Source organism: Aspergillus ochraceoroseus, assembly GCF_002846915.1.
Source record: "Aspergillus ochraceoroseus IBT 24754 chromosome Unknown P175scaffold_3, whole genome shotgun sequence".
Taxonomy (NCBI): domain Eukaryota; kingdom Fungi; phylum Ascomycota; class Eurotiomycetes; order Eurotiales; family Aspergillaceae; genus Aspergillus; species Aspergillus ochraceoroseus.
The window spans coordinates 922706-946979 of NW_024468478.1; the positions used below are offsets into that span (position 1 = coordinate 922706).

General features: G+C 52.0%; 9 protein-coding genes across 9 annotated transcripts; 5 read left to right on the plus strand and 4 right to left on the minus strand.

The window, feature by feature from the left end:
• Positions 1-142: 142 nt before the first annotated feature.
• Positions 143-2460, plus strand: P175DRAFT_0500460 (putative copper amine oxidase). Its single transcript, XM_040896961.1, has 4 exons — positions 143-538; positions 595-1171; positions 1228-2198; positions 2257-2460. Exons 1-4 carry the CDS (start codon positions 207-209, stop codon positions 2393-2395), a joined length of 2019 nt encoding a protein of 672 aa, XP_040752956.1. The 5' UTR covers positions 143-206; the 3' UTR covers positions 2396-2460.
• Positions 2461-3003: 543 nt separating this feature from the next.
• P175DRAFT_0476870 (transcription factor domain-containing protein) lies at positions 3004-5572 on the plus strand. Its single transcript, XM_040895295.1, has 2 exons — positions 3004-4006; positions 4072-5572. Exons 1-2 carry the CDS (start codon positions 3374-3376, stop codon positions 5353-5355), a joined length of 1917 nt encoding a protein of 638 aa, XP_040752957.1. The 5' UTR covers positions 3004-3373; the 3' UTR covers positions 5356-5572.
• A 313-nt stretch (positions 5573-5885) lies between these two features.
• On the plus strand, positions 5886-7966 carry P175DRAFT_0191604 (arabinan endo-1,5-alpha-L-arabinosidase). The gene is made up of 4 exons (XM_040892541.1): positions 5886-6637; positions 6768-7244; positions 7302-7387; positions 7456-7966. The coding sequence occupies exons 1-4, from the start codon at positions 6371-6373 to the stop codon at positions 7589-7591; spliced, it is 966 nt and encodes a 321-aa protein (XP_040752958.1). The 5' UTR covers positions 5886-6370; the 3' UTR covers positions 7592-7966.
• Positions 7967-8008: 42 nt separating this feature from the next.
• On the plus strand, positions 8009-10845 carry P175DRAFT_0508527 (uncharacterized protein; the record flags this gene model as incomplete). The annotated part of the gene is made up of 8 exons (XM_040898357.1): positions 8009-8323; positions 8381-8449; positions 8517-9250; positions 9449-9751; positions 9806-9987; positions 10035-10131; positions 10265-10324; positions 10383-10845. The coding sequence occupies 8 exons, from the start codon at positions 8009-8011 to the stop codon at positions 10843-10845; spliced, it is 2223 nt and encodes a 740-aa protein (XP_040752959.1).
• Positions 10846-11916: 1071 nt separating this feature from the next.
• Positions 11917-12917, minus strand: P175DRAFT_0492223 (pectate lyase; the record flags this gene model as incomplete). Its single annotated transcript, XM_040895878.1, has 4 exons — positions 11917-11985; positions 12059-12322; positions 12395-12468; positions 12557-12917. The coding sequence occupies 4 exons, from the start codon at positions 12915-12917 to the stop codon at positions 11917-11919; spliced, it is 768 nt and encodes a 255-aa protein (XP_040752960.1).
• A 744-nt stretch (positions 12918-13661) lies between these two features.
• P175DRAFT_0515691 (MIP/aquaporin family protein) lies at positions 13662-16074 on the minus strand. Its single transcript, XM_040898872.1, has 2 exons — positions 15721-16074; positions 13662-15651 (listed from the first exon to the last, which is right to left on the minus strand). Exons 1-2 carry the CDS (start codon positions 15754-15756, stop codon positions 13837-13839), a joined length of 1851 nt encoding a protein of 616 aa, XP_040752961.1. The 5' UTR covers positions 15757-16074; the 3' UTR covers positions 13662-13836.
• A 914-nt stretch (positions 16075-16988) lies between these two features.
• Positions 16989-17495, minus strand: P175DRAFT_0531088 (putative antigenic thaumatin domain protein; the record flags this gene model as incomplete). The annotated part of the gene is made up of 1 exon (XM_040899840.1): positions 16989-17495. One exon carries the CDS (start codon positions 17493-17495, stop codon positions 16989-16991), a length of 507 nt encoding a protein of 168 aa, XP_040752962.1.
• Positions 17496-19542: 2047 nt separating this feature from the next.
• Positions 19543-21939, plus strand: P175DRAFT_0436124 (uncharacterized protein; the record flags this gene model as incomplete). The annotated part of the gene is made up of 9 exons (XM_040893780.1): positions 19543-19731; positions 19800-19815; positions 19871-20369; positions 20417-20500; positions 20555-20631; positions 20679-20711; positions 20769-20908; positions 20968-21474; positions 21550-21939. 9 exons carry the CDS (start codon positions 19543-19545, stop codon positions 21937-21939), a joined length of 1935 nt encoding a protein of 644 aa, XP_040752963.1.
• Positions 21938-23991, minus strand: P175DRAFT_0476882 (uncharacterized protein; the record flags this gene model as incomplete). The annotated part of the gene is made up of 4 exons (XM_040895296.1): positions 21938-22581; positions 22642-23647; positions 23700-23786; positions 23845-23991. The coding sequence occupies 4 exons, from the start codon at positions 23989-23991 to the stop codon at positions 21983-21985; spliced, it is 1839 nt and encodes a 612-aa protein (XP_040752964.1). The 3' UTR covers positions 21938-21982.
• Positions 23992-24274: the final 283 nt, after the last annotated feature.

Genomic DNA, 24274 nt, shown 5'->3' on the forward strand with positions numbered 1-24274 from the left:
TAATTCATCCCCCGCATAATTCAATATCAATGTCTATGAGGACGGAACATTCCGCCAATTCCGAGGCGAGGGTTCCGAGCCCTCCGCATTCGTAGATAACGAACGGCGTTGGGATTCAAAAAACATATTTATCTTGGTTTCCCCTCGATCTCAAGCCAATTCTTCTCTCTCCCATTGTGTCTCCTTCCTCGAACTCGTCTCTCATCATGGTGCCCCATCCCCTGGCCATTCTCTCCGAGGAGGAGATTAACCTTGCGCGCGATCTCGTCCTCGCAGAGCACCCCAAGACCGTCGTCGACTTCCGTGAGATCTTTCTCCAGGAGCCTCCCAAAGCTCAGCTTCTTGAGTTCCTTGCGCTTGAGCACTCTGGTTGTCTGAGTCCAACTACTCCACGCCCTCCTCGCCTTGCTCTGTGCCAGTACGATGTCATTGGCGCCGACCGAGTTCCCTCGTACCAAGAGTCCGTTGTAGATCTAGTGGCCAAGAAGCGTGTGAAGCATCAGGTGATTGGCAAGGAGCATCATGCTGCCTTGAGTCTGTATGTTTGTTTCCAGTCAATATATCGTCATGATCGCTTACTGATTCCCTGTCTAGGAGCGAGTTTGATACCCTCGTCGAGCGTTGCTTCGCTTCTCCGCTTTTTCAGGCCGCTCTCGCCGAGTTTGACTTGCCAGAAGGATTTGAAGTCGTCATTGAGCCATGGCCATATGGCGGTTTAGACTATAGCGATTCCAACAAGCGGTACTTCCAGGGTCTTTGCTTTGCGCAGGACGCAAGCAAAAAACACCCCGATGCTAACTTTTACTCCTACCCCCTGCCGCTGATTCCTGTCATGGATGCTCATACCCAGGAGATTATCCGAGTGGACCGCCCAGCTACTGGAGGTAAAGGTGATGGTTTGCGCGAGCAGACATTCAAGCGCGACATTATTGGACACTGCAAGGCGTCCGACTACATCCCTGAGCTGCTCCCAGCAGGCTCTCGCAAGGACCTGAAGCCGCTTAATGTTGTCCAGCCGGAGGGACCATCCTTTCGTATCACAAATGAGTCACTTGTTGAGTGGCAGAAATGGCGGTTTCGTGTTGCCTTCAACCCCCGCGAAGGTGCCACTATTCACGACGTGTGGTATGATGGCCGCAGTGTCATGCACCGTCTTGGTATCAGTGAGATGGTGGGTCGCACAGCTCGTGAAAGCTGACGGAGGAAGCTGACCATTAACTGCCACAGACTGTCCCATACGCTGACCCCCGTCCTCCCTTCCACCGCAAGCAGGCCTTTGACTTTGGAGATGGTGGTGGCGGAAACATGGCGAACAATCTATCGATTGGCTGTGACTGCCTTGGAGTTATCAAGTATTTCGATGCGATTCTCACTGGGCCTGACGGCACTGCACGGAAGCTTCCCAATGCTATTTGTTTGCACGAACAAGATGGTGGCATTGGCTGGAAGCACTCCAACTGGAGAACAGGTCGTGCAGTCGTCACTCGCAACCGCGAATTGGTTGTGCAATTCATTATCACTCTGGCAAACTATGAGTACATCTTTGCCTACAAGTTCGACCAATCTGGCGGTATCACCGTTGAGTCCCGTGCAACAGGCATTTTGAATGTGGTCAACATCGACGCTGGAAAGGTCAGCGAATATGGTAATGTGGTCAGCGGTGGTGTGTTGGCTCAGAACCACCAGCATATCTTCTGTGTTCGCATGGACCCTGCCATTGATGGACCGACCAACTCGGTCCAGATCGAAGAGTCACACCCTGTTCCCATGAATGAGGCCACCAACCCCCACGGTAACTTCTACCAAGTTACCTCTGAGACCATTGAGCGCGCATGCTACTTTGACGCTGCCCCTGAATTGAACCGGACGGTCAAGATGATCAACCCTCACAAGATCAACCCCATCAGCAAGAAGCCCGTGGCGTACAAGTTCATTCCCCTGGCGACGCAACGACTGTTGGCTGACCCCAAATCGATTCAGGCTCAGCGTGCCCAATTTGCTCAGCACCATGTCTGGGTGACCCAGCACCGTGATGGTGAGCTGTACGCTGGCGGACGCTACACTCTTCAGAGCCAGAAGGAAGTGGACGGTGTATCTGATGCCGTCAAGCGTGGTGACTCGGTGAATGATACTGATGTAGTTGTCTGGAGTACTTTCGGTATCACCCATAATCCTCGTGTGGAGGATTGGCCTGTGATGTAGGATCTACTCACTCCCTTTGCCCATCGGTATTTTGATTGCTGACTACGAAACCAGGCCCGTGGAAATCTTCCAGCTTATGATCAAGCCCGCTGACTTTTTCACCGCGAACCCATCCCTGGACGTGCCCTCGGGTAAGGACGCAGCCTCGAGGGTAGTGAGTGGTTCGGAATGCTGCCGCAACGCACATATCTAAGTGTAGAGTATGTGTCGGAGGGGGGAACGAGAGTTGAAGTATGACTAACGACCCGATTTGCTGTAACTATATACTAGTAGCATTTAATCAATATATTATTGCAACATTGGAGAGTAATCTTGATCATAGTAGATGGTTTTAAAAGAACGATAGGTGTAAACTACCTAACAGATCTATGTGCGTCTTAAGAATCGGAACATTCCGACCAGCAGGTAAGAGATTTGGGATCTCATTGAAAGCTGATATTTTGTGTAGAGTAGTTTTATGCTACACCTTATCATTAGAATGATGGAAGGTAGATGCATTATTGGACTGCAACTTGATAGTTCCTTTCTTTCTTTATCATATTTAGTGACTCCAGGAGAAATCTTAGTTCCGCCTACTTCCGACCTTGAGGACAAACCTCAACTTTTTGCAGCTCATCGTCCATCCAGATTCCACCATCAACTTTGTCCTGCATTCAAGCCTGATTAGATATTGTTGAGTTATATCACACCCAAATCTTTTTCGCCTTTTCCTAGTCAATTTGTCGGAAATCATGGAGGGCGCAACGCCCAAGCGAGGGAGCCCTTCGGAACCGCCTCCGAGCAGGAAACGAGCCAAGTACACCCAGTTGGCCTGGTATGTTTACCAGTCTTAAAGCGTTCCTGTTGATGGACATTTCACTCTAACCTGTTTATAGTAATGAATGCAAACGCCGGAAGTTGAAATGTGACGGCGAACGTGTCTGCTCTCGGTGTGTTCGCCAGAACACCCAATGCATCTACACCCCCAGCAGCCATGTGGCAAGCAATACGCTGGTGACGCCGCTGGATGATCCCGTTCAGGATGATATGTGAGTGGGCTAATTCACCCATTAATTCCTCTGTGAGGGAAAGGGGGGGTCTATATTTCTAATCTGAGCTTGCTTACTTTCTCTGTAGAATCTCGACAAAGTTTAGAGCGTTTAATCAGCAGATCGAGGCACTGCATCGTGAGATGCGTGCCATGTCTGCTCGCATGCGTGCGCTGGAGGCGACCTCTGGTACTCCAAGTCATGCCAGCAACCATGCCTCTACATCATCAACATCACTCAGTGCCGGACTGCAACGTATCATGAACCGGCCGCTATCACCTGATTATATAGGTCCAACAAGTGCAGAGTTCGGAATTACGGCGCGACAGAATCGGGCTGACGATAGCGACGGGGATAATCCAGAATCAACAGCAGCATCTAGTCCTGTTGCTGTGTCTGATGTTGAAGCCATGACTAGTGATCCTCTTGGATGCCTGGGCAAGGAAGAGGCTCTCCGCCTGGTGACGGTTTATGAGGATAATGTGGGGTTAATGTACCCTTGTATTGACCTTGAAAGTGTGCGCACATATGTGATTGATTTCTATAAGGATGGGGATAGGTCGGGACCAACATCGCCTGATATGACGGACAAAGATTGGTTTTTTGCTCGTGATGTGGAGGTACTAAAGATTCTTCTGGCTACAGCACTTCTAGCTGAATCTCATGGCCGGAGTGAACGGGCTGCACTGTTGGCTGATAGCGTGGAAGACCGGTTTGCAGCACGCCTGAAGGTCCCAGAAGTGGATATGAAGGAACTTCTTATCTTGACCCTTTTGGTACTTCGATCTCTCTTATTACCCCCTTTTTTTTTTTTTGAATATATTACTAACATCCCTTCTAGTCCATCTTCCACTCCTACCGCGATGATGAAGTGATATCATGGCGTGTTATCGGGTTGGCCGTTCGGGGCTCTATGCAGCTTGGTCTCCACCGTCAAGAAACCTGGTTGCGGACAGGAGGCGTATTTCCTGGAGAATTACAGTGGACCTGGGCTAGTAGGCTATTCTGGTGCATCTACGTCCTAGACCGCAAATGGTCCTTTGGAACAGGCCTACCGTTCGCCCTCCAAGACTCCGATATGGACACAAACCTCCCCGAACCAGGCGCCGCCACGCCCTATCTAACATGTATGATTACCTACTCACGACTCAGCACTAAGATCTGGGGACTTGTGATGGGATGGCGTAGCCGCCCTCGAGCCGCAACCTCTGAATACTGCTCGTACCTGGACTTCCAGGTCCAACAGTGGATTCAGTCCATCCCCAGCGAGCTCCGATTCGAGCCCTCCTCACAGCACGAGTCCACTCCACAGACGGACAGGATGACCATGCTTCAAGTGCTCCTTGCCCTACAAGCCAACCAACTCCGGATCCTCGTTTACCGCCAGAACCTGCTGAGCAGTGAAAGCATCGAAACAAACGTCCCTGGAGCATCTGTCGCTGTCGAAACTGCAAAAAGCACGGTGCATATGCTGGCCTACTTCAGCGAGGTCTCTGATATATACTTTCAACGGCCCGAACCGTTCAACTATTTTCTTATCTCTGCGCTGGCCGCTCTTTTCCTTGCTGTGCTTCATGCCCCATCCCGCTTTAGTCAGGTCTGTCGACCGGAGTTCTACGCAGCGGTAGATATGGTGCGGCGCTCGTCCACGCGGGCGCATACTTCTCGCCGACTCCAGAAGATTATCCGGAGTTTGAAGCTCATTCGTCTTAACTTGGACGCAAAGTCGCCGCGAAGTAGGCAGAAACACCGACTACGGCGGGGACAGAATCCAACTCAGATCCCTCGTTTGGGTCAAGAGGAAACAACTCCATTGTCTCTCACTACGCCATGTGATTCACCGCACCCTCAGGGACACCACCATCTTTTTGGCCTGCCTACCCCACAGCCATCAGCGCTGTTGGGGCCCATTTCATCCTCCTTGACTGCTACGCCGACTGACCAGAACAGCTGTGAGGATTTAACAAGTTTCTTCGAGATGGCGGGAGGGTTATACTTTGATCCACGGACAGACGATGGTTTAGCGACGGAGGGATTTCTCCCGCACGGCGGACAAAGCGATGGAATTGATGCCTTTCAAGCGGAGGATGAAGCGCTGACTAGAGTTATGGCAGGGTTGATATGAATGATTGTGAGCACATGCTGCTATCTAAACATCTACTTTCTAAGAGCATAGTAAGTTGAATATTTCTCCAACTGAGGGCCAGTTATATTAGAGTGGCTTTTTCATACACCAATCCCCAAGATTCAAGCTCACGGAATTTCTTCCACCATTGGTGGAATAAGGAGCGAAATGGAGATGCAGTTCTTGCCTGTTCAAGGCTTGTCCCCGAGGAGGATTGTGCGCTAGGCATGAGCCAAGACGCTTCGAAGTGCTTTCAAGATGTTTCCGCGTCGTATGAAAGACATTTTGCAGAGTTTCTAGGCCTGTTACGGAGTACTCTGTACTGAATAGCGTGTTGGTTGTGAAGGTCGGGTAAGAGGAAGTAACATCGTTATATTAACCGACTACTACCCAGGTAGATTGGATGTTCCTGAAGAACTCTCTTGCTTTTTTCTTTCGCCCGCTCCCCCGCCGCAACTTCTCCGTGATCTAGAGAATCTAGTCGCTCCTGAAGAAGATCACTGTTGTGCATTGGAGGAATTATTCGCTGCGGGGAATTGCCGATTCCTGTTGTATCTTCTCCGTGTCCGCTTTGCGAAATGAACCAAGAGCCCCCCTGAAACAGTTACTCTACTCTGGAGAGATCACAGTTTGCAGAAAAGTGTTTCCTCAAGGACGATGCTCCGGAGATAGGGAGTAACCCAGTGTTATGCGCCTCTGGCCGCTCGCCGAAGTGTCCGTTGGCCGAGTATCATGCAAGCATGAAGGTTGCACGACCGGCGTCTTGTGGATACCCACCGGAAGCAACTCGAGGAATCCACGCGGTCTGGTTAATATACTGAAGAGGCATGATTAGATTGTGCACTATAGACAAAGGAGTTGAGCTGGCCGTATCTTCCCCAAATGACCGACATGGTTGGTTTGGACTGGCCGCAAATTATCTGCATATATAGCGGCCCTTCCCTACAGAAGCCCGGAACTGGAGTTCTACACGGTGGTATCGTATTCTTGCACATTGCCGCAACTACATCATATCATGTATTTGCCGATTTTCGCAGCCTCGGCCTCTCTGTTGGTGGGAGTGGCTCATGGCTATGCGTCGCCCGGATCGTGTTCGGGTGCTTGCAATGTCCATGACCCAAGCTTGATCCGCCGTGAGTCGGACGGTCGCTATTTCCGTTTCTCAACTGGAAATAAGATATCTTATGCCTCTTCTTCGTCGATCGCGGGCCCATGGACGACAATTGGATCGATGCTGCCGCATGGTTCGTCAATCGATCTGGCCGGGAACACTGATCTCTGGGTAAGTGGTAACACTGGATATAGTGTTGGGCTCTTCGATAGTATCATCTTGATCTGCTTTTCTGTTACCCCTTCCCACTCCCCTGGGCGTTGTATACGCTGACCCTGGGCCTTGCTTCCCATATCTATAGGCTCCAGATGTCCACCTTGTGAACGGCGTTTATTATGTTTACTATTCGGTTTCCACCTTTGGATCTCAGAAATCTGCCATCGGACTTGCGACGTCTACTACCATGAACTCTGGCACCTGGAAGGACCATGGCTCCGTGGGGATCACATCAGACTCCACCAAGTTGTACAATGCCATTGATCCGAATCTTATCAAAGCTGGTGGGAACTATTACATGAACTTTGGATCTTTCTGGGACGACCTTTATCAGGCTCCTATGAAGTCAACTCCGACTGCTTCTGCGTCAAGCTCCCATAACATCGCATTCAACCCCAGCGGCACTCACGCTGAGGAGGGAGCATTCATGTACGAGCATGGAGGCTACTATTATCTATTTTACTCTGCCGGAATCTGCTGCAGCTATGATACCTCAAAGCCAGCATCTGGTGCGGAGTATAAGATCAAAGTCTGCCGGTCAAAATACCCGACGAGTGGCTTTGTAAGAATATCCTGTGCTCTTTTGGATAATAAGGTGAAACAAACTGATGGAGTATAGGTTGATGCAAGCGGAGTGGCTTGCACCAACGGCGGCGGTACTACCGTTCTCGAAAGTCACGGTACTGTGTATGGACCTGGTGGACAGTATGTTTGCTCTTGTCTTCGTGAAAGTTATTTTCGTTAATTATAGTTTTTTGACTGACTTGATGCAGGGGTGTATTCACTGATCCCACTCACGGTCCTGTGCTTTACTACCATTATGTTGATACCACCATTGGCTATGCGGACAGCCAGAAGCGCTTCGGGTGGAACGCCATCGACTTCTCGAGCGGATGGCCTGTGGTGTAAGATATCAGTTTGCACGCGCGTTTGGCGTACACAATGGAAGACATTTTCAATCATCCAAAAGAGAGGAAAGAAATTCGTGGGAAATTCCAGTAGAGGTCTGCCTGAGGTTCTGTCATCTTTATCTACAAAGATCTTTTGGTTGCAACTCGGACAGTAATCGTCATAGAATCATATTGAGACCCTGTATGGATATTCTAACAGCTATGCAAAAAGATACCATGAGAGGAATATATCTTCATGGAGAGGGATAGATCAGGATACTGTAGAACAATCTTCTTCGAGTCACTGAATGAGTTTGGGCTCACGGCAAAGCAGCGGACACGGAACGGAGAAACATTAGACCGATCGGGGCATATTTGGATACTAAAGTACGGAGTACTCCGTATGCTCCCTCATAAACCGCAGGAATCTGTCAAGATGACGGTGGTTTCCGAATCCTTTACGACTATTCCAATCCTCGACTTTTCTCTTTCTACTGCGCCCGAAACAAAAGCCTCCTTTCTTGCTGATCTCCGCAATGCGCTCGTCAACGTGGGGTTCTTCTATCTCACCAACGCGCCTGTCGCACCGCATGTCACGCAAGAATTGGTAGCAAAGACGAAAGAGATATTTGATCTTCCGCTTGAAAAGAAGCGGGAAATTGAAATGGTCCACAGTAAACACTTCCTGGGCTACTCGCGACTCGGGGCCGAAATTACTGCTCGAAAGCCAGATTACCGAGAACAGTTTGATGTGAGAATTCTCAGCTTTAGTCGGATTTCTTGGAACTAGTTCACCTGATTGATATAGTTTGCGACAGAGCTGCCTGCTCCGCCCCCAGAGGCGCCTTTGTATCGCAATATTCGAGGTCCAAACCAAGTGTGTTTCTGCCGAGGCTGCTGGCTCTTCATGAAAATGACCTGACCGTTGACAAACAACTTTATAGTGGCCGGATGAGGCTGTGATTCCTGGATTTCGTCGATCGGTTGAAGCCTACTTAGCTGAACTGAGCCCCGTAGCGGATCAATTCCAGGGTTTGATCGCCGAAGCTCTGCATCTCCATCCTGCAGCATTAAAGCCGTTCTTTGAAGTTCCTTTGCAACAGAAGATGAAATTGATCAAGTATCCTCCGCCGTCTACGGAAGCTGAGGCTCAAGGGGTCGGGGCCCATAAGGATTCAGAATTCCTGACCTTCCTTCTGCAAGTTCCCCCCCATCGTGGACTGGAGGTGCAGAATAAATCCGGGGACTGGATTTCGGCCCCGCCAATCGAGGGATCTCTAGTCGTGAATATCGGCCGCGCATTGGAAGCGATTACTGGCGGTGTATGCACAGCTACTACTCATCGCGTGAGTCTGGAGCCCTCCAATTATGTAGATGCGCAAGGTCGACCCTTGGGTCCACGTTTCTCGATTCCCGTATTTCAAGGCATGAGCTTAGACCTGTCAGCGGAGGATATCTCTCTGGACATTCCAGAACACATTCAAGATTTGATCTTGGACAAAAGGGTTCGGTCAGATGCGGAGGCTACGTTCAATTCGATGTTTCGCAGCCGGGTTGGTGAAGGGACCCTGATCCACCGCGTTATCAGCCACCAGGATGTCGGACGTAGGTGGTATCCGGAGGTATTGGCACGGGCTTTAGGAGAGTACGACAAGCAGAATCCACTCTCTTTACAGTAGTGAGACAGAAGAGAATTCCAAGCGTCCTGTAAAATTCTCCTGAAACCTTGGAGAGAAACACTGCCTCACTTCTAGTCTTGGCTATTGATAAAGTCTCCCACAGTGTCGAGAATTTCCCAGCAATCAGAGCTACTACAATGGAACCTTTCCTATATAATTGATCAGACAGATCAGCTTTGGGGACTGGAACCTCCAAGTATCACGAAAAAAATGAGATTATTCTACGTGCTTGCACTTGTCCTACCCGCAGTCTTTGGAAAAGATATTTATGTCTCTCCTACCGGGTCTGATAATGCTGCAGGTACAATCGATGCACCGTTGAAGTCCATTCAGCTCGCTGTCGACCGAGCTACAGGCGGAACGACCATCTATCTTAGAGGAGGAAGATACTCCCCGACCGCAAATATCCAAATCACCAAGAGCGGCACCTCACCGGCACCCTACATTCTCAGGGCATATGGAGGAGAATCGGTTATGATTGATGGCGAGGGACTTCCCGGGTATGTTTTGCTTCTTGAACACGAGCAAAAGACCATGCTAATAGGATGATGTAGAACTCCAGCTGGTTCAGACGCTTCTCTCCCTAACAAGGAACGGGGTATCCTACATATCGAAAAAGCGGACTACTGGGAATTCTATGATCTTGAGTTGATAAACGGACCCTATGGAGTTTATGCGCAGGATTCATCAAACAACCACTACGAGCGCATCGTCACCAGGGATAATTACGAAACTGGTATGAGTTCTCATATTTGTAGAAGATTAGTCTGATCCGGAAAACAGGGTTCCATTTGCAGGGTGACTCGTCGAATAATCTTGTCTTATACCTCGATTCGTATGCGAACCGAGATCCTCGCAAGAACGGGGAGAGTGCGGATGGGTTTGCGTGTAAAGAAGGATCAGGCGACGGAAATGTTTTGCGTGGTGCACGGCTCTGGAATAACGTCGATGACGGATTGGATCTGTGGTATGCTTTTCTCTCACAAGATGCGAATCTAAGCTTATGCCTCTAGGGAATTCAAATCGGGCGTGACAATCGAAGACACAATTTCCTGGGGAAATGGCTTTAATCGGTAAGTCGGACGAGCAGGACAAACCCCAGCAAGTACGCAAGTATCTAAAGTGTAGTAGATGGAACTTTGCTCCCTTTAAAGGCGACGGAAATGGGTTCAAACTCGGCGGCGGTAATGATGGTGATATTGGCCCTGCTAACCACCGGGTCATCAATTCAATCGCCTTTGGAAATTCTAAAGACGGATTCACAGATAACTCCCAACCCGGCAAATTTGAACTACTTCGCAACACAGCGTGGAATAACGGTGCCATGGGATTCAGGTTCCATACTGCAGCCGCGACTTTGACTGGTAATATCGCTGCCTCGAACGGGGAAGCGCCTACCTCGTTAAGTAAGGCTCAAATCTCCCGGGGAAATTCCTGGAATGATGGCAAGACATGGAACGATGCAAGTTTCGTCAGTGTCGATACGCGTTTGGTGCAGGGGGCGCGCGATATTCATGGGAAGATTAAGCCAAGTGACTTCTTGCTGCCTACTTCCGGAGGGACCATTGGGGCGACTACGGATTGGAATGATTGACTGTCGAAATATTGCTTTACGTCTGATTCTCATTCAGCTGCGTGTATTTGGGACTTTGATGTTATTTCAGATAAGCAAGAATGACTACTACGCTTTACATCCAATCGCTCTGGATCCCGAGGCATTTTCTTGCTAACAGCGCCTGGCAATAGTAATAATAACGAAGAGGAGCTTTTCAGCCAGAGTCAGGGACTTGAACTTGCCTTTGGAGGACCAAAATAATACTGGATCAGCTAGAAATGGCTGTCTGGACACCTTTTTATAGGACTCCTCCTACCAACTTATTTCATTCAGTTCATCTTGGAGTTTTTCTCTGTTGATAACGATCTGAGCATCGCCCGGGGGCCGGTGATCCAGCACAGCGAGACCTTGGAACCGGCCAACGCGCCGGCAACGCATAAGGATCTGGCGACGCGCCTTGTGTTCGAATCCCTGGAGTAGATGAGCAGGCCGCCGAGGTGCGTTTGGCTCTCGCGAAGCGGGGGGGGCAGAGAGACTGGGACGGGGCGGGAAATGAGCATGTTGCAGGATGTGAGGCAGGGTCGGCCTTTCGAGGTCGAAGCTATCGTTGGGAATACTGTGCGTTTGGGCAAGAAATGGGGGGTTCCCCCATGCCGCGGTTGGATACCATTTATGCCCTGATCAAGGGGCGGCGGTATGATGCTTTGCTGAGGGAGAGGAATGACTGTGGGATATGAGGTGGAGATGTATGCTTTCCCTCTTCCGGGATGATACGAAAAGACTTCTGAAGTACACACCCACAGGGCTTTTTTTCGATTGCAGGGAGATTCAGCCCAAATCTTGATTCAGAGTCCAAGTGACCGTCATTCTCTCTGTTTCGTATAGCAACCTTGATTATCCCAAAGACAGGAAACAACAGTAAGTATGATCCTGGTCAATAAGTCTATGACATTGTATTGCACTTTCACTAGCCCTAGCCCTAATTTCACATCCTTCACTGAGAGCTCTACTTCAAGCAAGCAACCTGTTTATATCAAGTGCTATCAAACCAGCACAGTTTATACCAATTCTCTCTACCACCCCGAATAATGCCCAATGCAAAAGCTTCATTTATGCGCATGCAGGGAGAGGCTCGGAATACTTGCAACGATCACTAGGTCCGCTGCCGGCCGCAGAAGGCTGCATTCATGCAGAAGATATTAGACAAATATGCCTCGAATTCAGATAGAGAATGAGAGAGAAAAGACCATACCTCGGCGCCGGTATCATTGCCCTCAAACTCCTGACAAATCTCATCCACATTGCTGGCACAGACGCCGCCCGCGATGGTCGCGGTATCGCCGTAGTTGCTGTTGATCCCAACCAGGTTTTTGCCCTCGACGGCAGTGACGCCGTCAATTTTCACATGGCGCTCGAACATTTGCTTGCAGTTTCCGCAGGAACGATACAGCTTGCCGAAGTTGTAGACGGTAAAGCCGGAGATACTCACGGTGCCACCGGAGTTGTGTTGGATAACCTATTGAGGTTGTTGAGTCTACAAGTCCGGATCATTCGATTCGCGGAGAAAGATCATCTCAGCCATACATACCTTGTCTTGGGCCTTCTGGGCACCACCGCCGATCACGGTGAAGGGACCTTGGCCATCTTTGAGGGTGAGAGCGTCTTGATAACCTTAGGTGTTAGCTCTTTAGGTGCTCAGCAACCCACCCGGTCAAGCCCCCGGAGTCTTGAAGCGGCAATGGATACGTACCCTCGCAAACAGCCTCCCACCAGACGTTCTCAATAGTGCAAGAACCCATGCAGTGCACGCCCTCGAGCTGGTCGGCGCCGATGATGGCGTTCTTGAGAGTTCCGCCATTCTGCACCCAGAATACCGCGTCATTATCGCCGCCTTCGCCTTCCGTGCAGGAAACACCACGACCGTATGTTTTCATACCGCCGTCGAAGACCTCTCCGTCGATGACCTGGGGCTTGCTGAGGGTCTCGCTGCCCTGGGACTGGGGCAGAGGGAAGGTGAAGCGCTTGCTTAGATGACCGTGGGACCGGGCATCATCCTGGAGACCCAGTGCGGCAGTCGTCGCCAGGGAGAGGAGCAGGACTTGCTTAAGCATGATTGATGGGCAATTGGAATACACGGAGAAACAAAGGGATCCGATACTTGAATCGGGTTGAATGTCGAGACCTGCGCAAGGAATTGGAGTTGTTGTTGTTGATATGGAGCTGGGACCTTTGAACGGGATTTAGAACTCTTTTATATCCAATTCCCCTCGACGCAGGACTATGAATCCGGCCAAAAACTCTCCGACATCTGCGCCCACTTGGCATGTTTCAAGGATATTTCCTGGCACGCTTTGCTTTCGCTGGAGGGATTCCGCTGAAACCGATCTGCACCGGAATACCTACCTACTCCAACGCATACGTTTCTACCGGAGTACAATGATCACTTGGCAATGCATTCCGCCTCTTGGTATCTGTGGAGTGGTTCCGCAATTTGGTGACATCCCTAGACATTGACTGATGCTGAATCGCGTGGCCGCGTTCACCCATGACAGCGCCTCGTAATGGGAGAGGGTTTTACGTTCTGTACGGAGTATCGTTAAGAGAAGCTACCGCACGACAAGAAACCCTAATGCGCGTACGGAGTACTTGAGGGGCATCTCTTCCTCTATTCGGTGCAGCCAAGGTGGCTTGTTCCTAGCCACAAGACTGCTTCATCAGGGGTGCCATACAGGGTATACGCATAATGTTGCTCGCCTCTGTCGTCATCATCTCAAGAGGATCCGGCTCAAGTAGGATTGTCCGGAGTGGGTATGTAATCCAATACGGCAGTAGATTGTAGTCAGGAGTCACAAGAGCCGAGATTGATATTCACACCCGTGTACGTTGAAAACATTCGAGGCTATGCAACTGTTATATATATATATACACATATGTAAAGGTAAATCGAATTAAATACAGAATCTCTCTTTATGTAAAGGTCCCCCCCCCCCGAAAACAACAATCTTACGCCAGCAGTATCCACTTCCATTATTATGCAAGAGGCTTCTCTACCTCTTTCTTCGCAAGATGCAACCTCCGCCGCCACTTCATACGGCTCTTCCGCATCGCGCGCCGGGTCCTCTCCAACGGGTAATTGACCGGCGATTCTCCCCCGGTGAAGATGAGGAAGTCGTACAGAAACCCACCGACAAACGCACCGCTCACGGTTCCGGCCCACGGCCCGTAAAACCAGTATGGGTTCCGGAAGAGTTCGCCGCCGTACCCGAGGGCGAGGAGGGCCAGGCGCGGACCAAAGTCTCGGCTGGGGTTGAAGGCCGCGCCGGTCTGGTACGCGAAGGTGATGATCAGACAGTAGATGACGAGCCCGACGATCAGGGCGTTCATGCCCGCGCCGGGCGGGGCGTTTTGGTCGTCACCGAGGGCGAGGATGGTGACCGCGAGCAGGAGAGTGCCTACGAACTCGTTGAAGAAGGCCGTGGCCGGGGTGATCCAGGCGTTGCGTTGGCTGGTGACGAAGCAGTTGATGACATCGGTTTTGGAAGCGTTGGCGGTGAAATTCAGGTACTGCTGGATGGAATCGTAGTAAAGTCCGTAGGCCGTGAGTCCCGCGATGAAGGCCCCCAGGAACTGCGCCGCGAAGTACTCGGGCATCTTGCGTTTCGGGAAGCCACGAAAGAACCAGAGCATGCAGGTCACGGCCGGGTTGAGGTGCGCGCCGGACACACCACCGGAGATGTAGATGCCCATCATCGTCGCCAGCCCCCAGGCCCACCCGGTGGTATTGGGGTTCCCGGAGTTGGCTAGGGTCACGCTGAGATCCGCGCAGAAGCCGATGGTCAGCTGGACGTAGACCCCGAGCGATTCGGCTAGGGCTTCGCGGTGGTGGGTACGGATGACCGACCAGGTCGTGTGGTTGTTGTGTATCTCGTCCTCGACGAGGTCCTGCACCAGGGGATGCAGGTCCTCTGGGTACGTGGCGTCGGGGAACTCAGGGAAGGCGTCTAGACGGTCCCCGAGCACGGCGGTATCGGGCTCTGAGGGCTCCTCGGGCACGGGCTGCAGGGGCTCATCACTTAAATGCTCGAGGGGAGGCGGCAGACCGATACGCTCTTCGGTTGGATCGGATGGGCGCCCGCTTTCCTGGACAGTGGTTAGTTCGGGGGGTGCTGCGCCGCCGACAGTCGAGCGGCGTCTCACACGACCGGACGACGTGCGAGACAAGCGCGCGGGCGTCACATCCCCTGTTAGAATCTTATTGAGGAAGTTGTTCTCGCGCTGCACGCGGGCGTCTTGGACCTGTGCGGCCATCTTGCGCGGATCGGCTGACTTTTCGATGCGTCCCTCCTCCAGCTCATTGGGGTCTACATCCAACCCCATCTTCTGCGACTGCTCGGCGGGGATCTGCGCATTCGCGCGGCTCTGGAGCAACTCTTCCTTGGTTGGCACCATGCCCGGCCGCACCACGCGGGGCAAGGGCTTTGCCAAACTCCATACGGGGCGCGCGTTGGCAGCTTGTTCATACGAGGGATTCAACTCGGCATATCCGGGATGTACGAAGGGCTCCTGCGCCAGCCGCAACTGAGCGGTGCCTTCGGGACCGGCCAGCGTGAAATTCCCCTGGGTTCGCTCCGCGAGACTCGTTCGACCCGTCAAGCTGGGAATGCCGCCGCTGTGGCTTCGTCTCGAGAGACCGGTGCTGCGTCGTTGCAGGCCTTCGCTGTCGGCCGCGACAGCCTGCCGGGTGGGCGAGGAATACTCATATGCACCTGCGGCGGCCCGAGCACTTCGAGTCGATGTATTACGTGCCAGCGTTGCATCTTCGTCTCGAACTCGGGTGGCTTCAGACTAGAGATGTGTATGAGCCTGCGAATGTCCCCGCGGTCAGAAGAGGAAGGGGTGGTTCGGTTCACGTACTCTTGCCCTGGGGCGTGTGGGCTCCCTATCTGCCATTGCTGCCGATGGGACTGAGGGCGGTTGCAGCTGGAGATGCTGAACTGCATACAGGGGGGTAGATAAACCCCGAAGGAAGAGTTGGAAACCGGCACTCCGTCGTTTCTCCCAGTGACCGTCAGTGACTGCCAGTGACTGTCAAATTACGCAAGGCTCCATCGGATCTTCAACGATTTTTCTTTTCTGGTGGTTGTTGCGAGTGGAGCCTTCTTCTGGCCTCTTCCTGAGACCCAATCATAGATACCATTTCGGGTATTCGGGAGAGGGCCTCCTAACTCGGGACATGTTGCCCACTCCATGACATCAAGGCCCATGAACAGGTCTCGGATTCTGGAGTTGATTTGATGCTACAGGCGTACTGTCTCAATCCATCCTTGCAGCAACTCGTGCTTTGACCCTGCGCCAGTTAAACAAGTAAAAGAAGATTCCTTTCGGCTCGGCTAGCCCGGGGGGTTTGAAACCGGAATCCCGATATGAGGGTTATGTACCCGAAGGCCCGTTAGTTTCATGGGTTTCTCCAGAGACAACTTGTATTTGACTTCAAACCCGGCCTTGCGAAGGGTCCGCCTACAGAGGAAAGGGGTTTGGATCTTGGTTGAATGAATGCGAATGCAACGTACATAGAGATGACGAACATAACTCTAGAATTCGCGGCTAGTTGAATATCCACCAGTGAAATCTAGACCATTATCGGCGCGACAAGTCGAGAGGACAACTATATTAGCTTCTCCTCTCCCAAGGCTTGTCAGGCTATGGATGCTAGTTTAACCAGTCCAGCTGTATTCTTAATCAAGGCGTATTCCTGAGGGGCCTCGAGACAGCGGAAAGCGCTCCCTGCGAACGGATGACCTGATGCGGTGCTCGGTCCACATACATGATTTGGTTCAGCGACACCAAAGAATATAAAAGTGCATGCAGAACAATCTACGCCGTTGGGATGGGGATTTGCCGGGCGAATATTGGGTTGGTTTGAACCGAGCGATTGACTGAAAATACTACGGCATCCTGGCTACGGATTTAATCGAACCGGGAATCAAGAGTCTCTATAGCAGTTTGTCCAAGTCTATACGCCAGGATCCTATATAACATTGTTCCAGTTTGTTCCCATTCCGTGAACCCATTCCGTCGTGACTCGTTACAAGGCCTGCCTTGATTCTTTTGCAGCAAATCTCAATCTCGGGAGAAGAAAAGAGAGCGACGGGAGAAGAGTTGCCGAGTTCTCCAGAGAATCCCTAACCCAGAGTGAGGGTATAAGCAGCACCGGTGCCACATGCGCGGGTGTTGACATCGTCCGGTTGTTGGTAGGACTCGGAGCAGTTCGCGTCGCCAGCGGCGCAGGTGACAGTGGAGCAGCTGGCATCGCTGATGGTGACAGCAAATCCTGCCGAGACGATGGGAGAGTCCTTGGCCAGGTTGATGCTGGACATGTCCCAGTAGAGGAGATCCTCGACCTCGGTATACTCGAACTGCAGGACGCTGGCTCCCGTGGTGTCGGCACCCATCTTGATGGAGATGCCACCTCCGTTGGGGTTGGTCTGCCAGGTCTCGGAGTAGGTGCCGCCATTGGCAGAGAGGGTTTGCATCTCACTGGAGTAATCCGACACAGACCAGAGATAGATGTCCTGGCCCATGTTGTTGACGATTTGCACGCTGCCGCTAAGGTCGCGCGGCGCAACAGGGAGAGCCGAAGCGGTCATGGCCAGAGCAGCCGAAATACCGAAGATGTTGCGGAAGAACATTGTGAGGGAGTGAAGTCAAAGACGTTTTTTTTTTTTCTTTTTGGTATGGTTGTTAAGGGAAGGACAACAGGTCTGATCTACAGACCGAGATTGAACGGAGTCGGCGTGGAGGAAAGGAGAGTGGGAGGTTCGACCTCAAGGAATGAATGAATGAACGACTTTGATGTAGTGAGACAAGAAAGAGAAGAGGAGAAAACCCTGCATATTTATCTCTTTTGGAGAACCGAATGAGGCATCAGATTCTGCTGTAAAATCCGCCTTACCTGTGGGCCAGAGAGATCCGTATATTCTGGCCGGGCCTTTGTCCCTGAATCCAGATCCAATCATAATGGAATTGAACGTCTTAGAGAGCGCCACTAGTGGGATTGAGGATCTCGTCGGACGCAATCAAAGAGCCCGATTCAAAGGGAAAGAAAAAAAAAAAAAGAAGCCCTAACAACGCACTAAAGGAGATTCTCCGAGTACAGGTCCACGTCACAAACTTGGCCTTCCAGGCTCCCGGTCCACATGCCAATCTCAGGATGGCCGTGCCACGGTATACATATTCAGAATAGAAGAAGTTCAGAGAATGTCTAGCGAGAAAGCGGTTGCCAGAACCGAGACACCGGCGTTCTTTGAGCCAGGAACCCTTCGTTACTGCATATAAAGAAAAACTCTACAAAGCCATGTTTTCCAGCCTAATGAAAGGATCCATGGTCCGCTCTCTTTTCCGTTGAATCACACCAGGGAGAGTGGATCGCGATCCAAGCGAGTCAGTCGCCACGGAAAACGGTCTGGTTCCAACAATCACAATCCCTCCGTCCCTGAGTCCTGACAGCAGCACACAGGAACCGGTTAAAAACGTGGTGGTGGTCCTTGGATGGTCTTTGCTCTCATTGGAACCCAATTTCCGACTAAGCAGTACTAGAAATGGCTCGCCTTTTCTCGATTCTGGTGACCCAGGACCCTCGTTCTCGAACGCTCTCGATCCAAGAGCGCCACTTTCCTCTCAGTGGCTGCGGATGGATCTTTTTACGCCAGTCGTCCGTTGGGCTCGCGAAAGTTGAAATGCCGCACAGCCGACTGAATCCCCTCGGGTGGTATACATAAACGGAACGAACGCTAGTGGCTTTTAGGCGGCCACTGTTGTTCGTTCGTATCGTGCTGTGCACCTTACTCCGGTAGGTTGCTACCTACGTACAGAGAGACGAAGGGTCTGCCTGGACCTGGACGCTCCATTCCGAGGAATGTGTGCTGGCCGTCAAGCCGGATTCGGACAAATGGGGAGTGACGATATGGATGCCTGTTCAACACGCGCGATCTAACAGGTCCGGCGGTCTCGTGTATCTCGTATGAACAGTCCCGGTTGAAATCTCTGTACGGAGGAGAAAGAGGCCTAAACTGGCTCTCCTGGCAGGAACATTGCCATCGGCTGTACGCTCGAGTCTTATCCAAGGGGCAAGAAGAAGAGTTGAGCTTGGGATCTTTTACTGGTATGGCCTGTTGAAACTACGCTTGCAGAAACAATAGGAAGTAGCCTATACATTCCAACAGCACGAATCCACGTCTTGCAGTCGTTGAACTGGTTTAATTGCCTGATGTCGTACAATATCGGGCATGGTTGACAATTCACATAATTCGCGGCTTGTGGACAGCAAGCACATGAAATCTGAAGAAGCACAGCAAGTAAAGCCAATTCAATCATTGCGAGGTTATCCAAAAGTCCCCATGTAAAATATATTTTCGCTTCCGGAAGAGTTACCCGGGATATCTCAGCTTCGTTGACATCACCGTCTCAAAATTCAATTGCTTCGTGATGTCACCGGAAAGACACCTACCTGCGCTTCGTCACCACTTCCCCTTGTATAACTAATAATATAATGCCCTCGCTTCACCACGGCTCCTGATGTGACCCTGGTTAGAGTCTATTCGTAATGCCAAAATTTTAGCTCGCTTTTAGAATGGGCGGTTCAGATCCTGCCAGGCAGACATGCATGCAGCTGGTCTTGGACTGTCACAGGAAGAGTCAGCGCCAGCCACCCTTCGCGAAGGACTCGGGATATTCACGATGAAGGTACTCGAAACGGTAGTCCGTTTGCTGGTGAGTTGGGCTGGGCTGGGCTGGCTTCTGGGTGATGCGGCGTCCAGCGTGGGAAAACGGGACGGCCCTAGCGATGCAGACTCGGTCGTCGATTTGACAGTCGTATCTGAGGGGGGCAATCAATCAAGCGCTCTCCTGTACGGGATCATGTTTGAGGTGAGTGAGCTGAGCTGGGGGGGTGGTTGGTGGATGCATATCTGTGCTGACTTGTTACCCGCGAATAGGAAATGGATCACTCCGGTATTTCATTCCGCTGTAGTCTTGCTTGATGATACGCCCGTACTAAAGAATGCAGGCGATGGCGGGATACACGGCCAGCTTCTGCGCAACAATGGCTTCCAAGGCTCTGACCCAGGACTCGCAGCTTATAACCCTATCGGGGCTGTCGAGATTATGCAGGATAGTCTCAGTCCTGTCACCGATGCAATCCGGTCCTCTCTTGCAGTGTCTCCGCAGTCGAACGCGACGGGATATGTAGGGTTCGCCAATACGGGCTACAACGGGGTTCCAGTGACGAATGCCACATATCGAAGTGAATTTTGGATGATGGGCGACTACAGCGGCCCTATTACCCTGCAGCTTGTCGGGTCCTCAAGCGGAAGAGTCTATGCCTCCCACAACATGACGGTGGATAGTTCATGGGGGAACTTCAGCCGGCATGAGGCAACGTTCAACTCCACTGCTTCCACTGACGCAGATAATGAATGGCGACTGCTCTTTGATTCCTCCCTGGTACGAGGTGGCGCGCTCAACTTTGGTCTTGTGCAGTTATTTGCACCCACCTATAATTCTAGGTACGCTGGTCGACTTTGAACTGGCCGCTGTATTAACGTGCAACCAGATATAATGGTCTACGAGAGGACATTGCGAGTTTGGTGGCCGATATTCAACCATCTTTTCTCAGGTTTCCCGGCGGCAACAATCTGTAAGGTATCCGATAGGTACCTAGCTTGTTTGGCATTCCTAACTGAGCATCCAGCGAAGGACTTCAGATCAACAACCGTTGGCAATGGAATTTAACAATTGGGCCAGTCGTGGAGAGACCCGGCAGGGACAGTAAGTGTTCAGTGGCCTGCATGAAATCCCGCTAATCTCTCCCATAGGTGATTGGTTTTATCCGAATACAGATGCCCTCGGTAGGCCGTGTCCTGTCATCATCATCATCATCATCATCATCATGCTAATCTGATTAGGGCTCGATGAGTACCTGTGGTGGTGTGAGGACCTGGGCATGGTACCGGTTCTGGCTGTCTGGGCTGGAAAGTCATACGGCGGAATTCTCTCGGGAGATGACCTTCAGCCCTATGTTACCGATATCCTGAACGAGCTGGAGGTGAGCGAGGAATAATTCTAGACTTCATATGGAGGAGGCTCACAGCTAGCTGCACACAGTATCTGCTCGGCTCGAACGATACCCATTATGGAAGCCTTCGTGCGCAAAATGGACGTGAAACCCCATGGCCCATTCAGTATATCGAAATAGGAAATGAAGACGACTTTACCGGCGGCTGCGAGACCTATCCAGATAGATTCACCCAGATATACGATGCAATTCACGCCAAATACCCCCAACTCACCCTTATAGCGTCTACAACGGATGATTTATGTCTGCCCGAGGAGCTGCCTCCAGGCATCATGTTCGACTTTCACTATTATCGCAATCCCGACGACCTGGTGGGCATGTTCAACCAGTGGGATAACCAGCCGCGATCGCAGCCCGTGATTGTCGGCGAATACGGCTGTCGAAACACCAGCGACCCGGATGGGGTCTTCTGGTCCTTCATGCAGGCGAGTTGCAGCGAAGCCGTCCATATGATCGGCCTGGAGCGAAACAGCGATGTCGTGAAGATGGCCGCGTACGCCCCATTATTACAGCACTTTGGGTTTACGCAGTGGTCGGTGTGTATATGCTATATAGACAGCCCTTCCTCCCCCCCCCCCCCCCCATTCCACGATCCGAGCTGATCAGTCTAGCCTACGCTTATTGGGTTCGACTCGAGTCCGGGCTCCTTGACGCCTTCCACGTCGTACTTTGTCCAGAAGATGTTTTCCACTAACCAGGGCACCACGGTGCATGCGATGAACTCAACCGCCGGCTTTGGCCCGCTGTACTGGGTGGCTACGAGCACCAATGCTACGTATCAAGTCAAGCTGGCGAACTACGGCGCGGACGACCAGGCCGTCAACGTCCGCGTCCCTGGCACCAAGGCTGGACGGTTGGAAATGCTCTCCGGGCCCAAGGAAGCGAGCAACCTGCCGCATAATGTGACGATCACCCCGGTGGTCACGGATATCACTGGGGATAGAGAAACATATACCTTCCGCATGCCTCCATGGGGAGTTGCAATTCTAGTTGTTTCCTGATATTTGGGTACATAGGTATTATCTTTGTACATGTCATCTCTACTTAATTTCCGGCACGCATCAATTTCTGGAAGATTTTCTTCACACCACTCCCCTCGCATTCTCCGTCATGGGCATGTCCTCCAGACACAGCGTCACGCTTGCTGAACTGCAGACCCGGCGTGACAGTAATGCAGTTATACTGCGCCTCTGCTGCTCTCAACATACAGATCTCATCGGTGACACAAGTGCCCGTGCAGCTCGCCACGTCCCATCCACGGGACTTACGGGCGTAGTACTCGTCAAAGGCCGTGGAGTTGTCCGCGAACACCTCGGTGAGGTTATGCCAGAAGGCAGGAGTGAGTTCGGCGGTGGAATCAGTCAGGGCCGGGGTCACGAGTGGACCGTACGCCTCTTTCACGGAGTAGTACTTTTCCCAGACGGGGCCGGCGCTCTGGTACGTGCTGGCGGACATGTTGGCGATATACGCGGTCATGTCGAGGACGCCAAAGGTCACGGGGTCCACGGTGTACACGCGGAAGGACGGATTGCCGCTCTTGGGCGTCATGGCCGGAGCGATATAAGACATGGCAATGGCAGTGTCGGACGTCTGGTCGGTGTAGTCGCTGTAGGCGATTTCGAATTCATCTTTGTGTGTGTGGCCTATTTGCGGTAATTAATAAGAGAGAGAGAGGGAGACAAGATGCACCCAAGGAATCATACCGAAAAACAGAGCGGCAATTGTCGCCTCATACCGATCCACAATCTGGTTGAAATAGTTGGATGCGTCGTGGAATGCATCCCCGGTGCCCATGGGCATGTGTCCGATAATATATGCCCGTTGGCTGGCGTTTTCGGCGGCTTGCAGCTCGTCCACCAGCCACGCGAGCTGGCCACTGGGATCCGTCTCCATCGGCTCCTCGTACATCCAGAAGTTCTCCTTGTAGTACAGCATGGTGTTCAGCGAGATGATGCGCAGCTTGTCGCCATACACCACCGAGTAAGCGGCTTGACGCGATTCCGCCACCGAAGCTGCCGTCGAGCCAATCACGCTGTCCCACAACGAGGACAGTGTGTCGTATACGTACTGGCTGCTGATGGTCGTATCGACCGCGGCGGGGGGGAAGCTGTTGATGGGGTTCACGTCGTGGTTGCCCACTGCCGCATAGACTGGGGGCAGGCTGCTGCTGGTCATATTGCCATAGGCGCTGTCGAGATCAGACACGACTTCGGCGTTGGTGACCACCCACTCGGCACTCTCGACCACATCGCCCGTGAACAGGGACAGAGCCGCGTGGGGTGCAATCTCTCGGATCGCTGCGTACATGCTTTGCTCCAAGCTCAACGGCGCATCGCAGTGGTGGTCGCCATAGGCGCCAGCCGGGTAGGAGGTGTTCCCCGGTGCATCCGCCGAGGTGTATGGTCGGCAGCAGATGTTTTTGGAACAGTTCCAGCTGGCTCCAGTCTCGTACGAAAGGTCCACGTGGATATCACTGAAATGGACGATCTGGATTGGGGTCTCGCCGCTGGGGGTCGGGCGAGTAGTGTTAGGCTTCGCAGATGGGAAGGGGACGCTGTACTCAGTGACTGCGGGTGGCTGGCATAGTCCAAAGATGGAACCACAAAACCATTGGGATGTAGAGGAGCCAATATCCATGAGTCGGAGGTCATGGGCCAAGATTGGTCCTTCGCGTGCAATAATCCCTGTGCATACATCTTCATCCTCCGCCTGAGCGCACCATCAGCCACGTAGTCCCTATCGAGCACACATGCATACATACCCCAGAGGCGGTACAAACGTCTGTGATCACGTCGACAAATGCATCGTTGCCCAAGTGGGCGAGCTCTTTTAGAACAGCGAGAAGAGTCTACAGCGGTAAGGAAGGGATTTGGCGGACATGGGAGTTTCGTGGAACAGGGACGAACCTCGCAGGCTGAGCACTCTGCAGCATCTTCAATATCGGCCAAAATCTCGCTGGCCCAGTTTCTGCTGCCATTCACTCCTGGCCCCAGTACCGCCACGGTAAACAGGAGGCTCAGGGCAGACCTTGCAACGCCGCGGCCAAATTTCATCTTGATGATCAACGCTTGCGTGATTTCCTTCGATGCAGCAGGGCAAAGCTTGTATTGCTGCTGGTCCCTAGGTTTTATACCCATTCAGGCACGGAATTGTCCCATCCTCCATGCCTGATACGCAGGTAGAGAAGGTCGTTATGGCTAATGAAAACAGCCCTTCACATCATGTGTACAATGTTGCAGTTCTCCACATGCTATCCAGGTGGAATGGGGCGTTATAAGCATTTCCTCTGCCCTCTTCTTCAGCGGGATTAATTAAACTCATCACGAACGTGTCTTG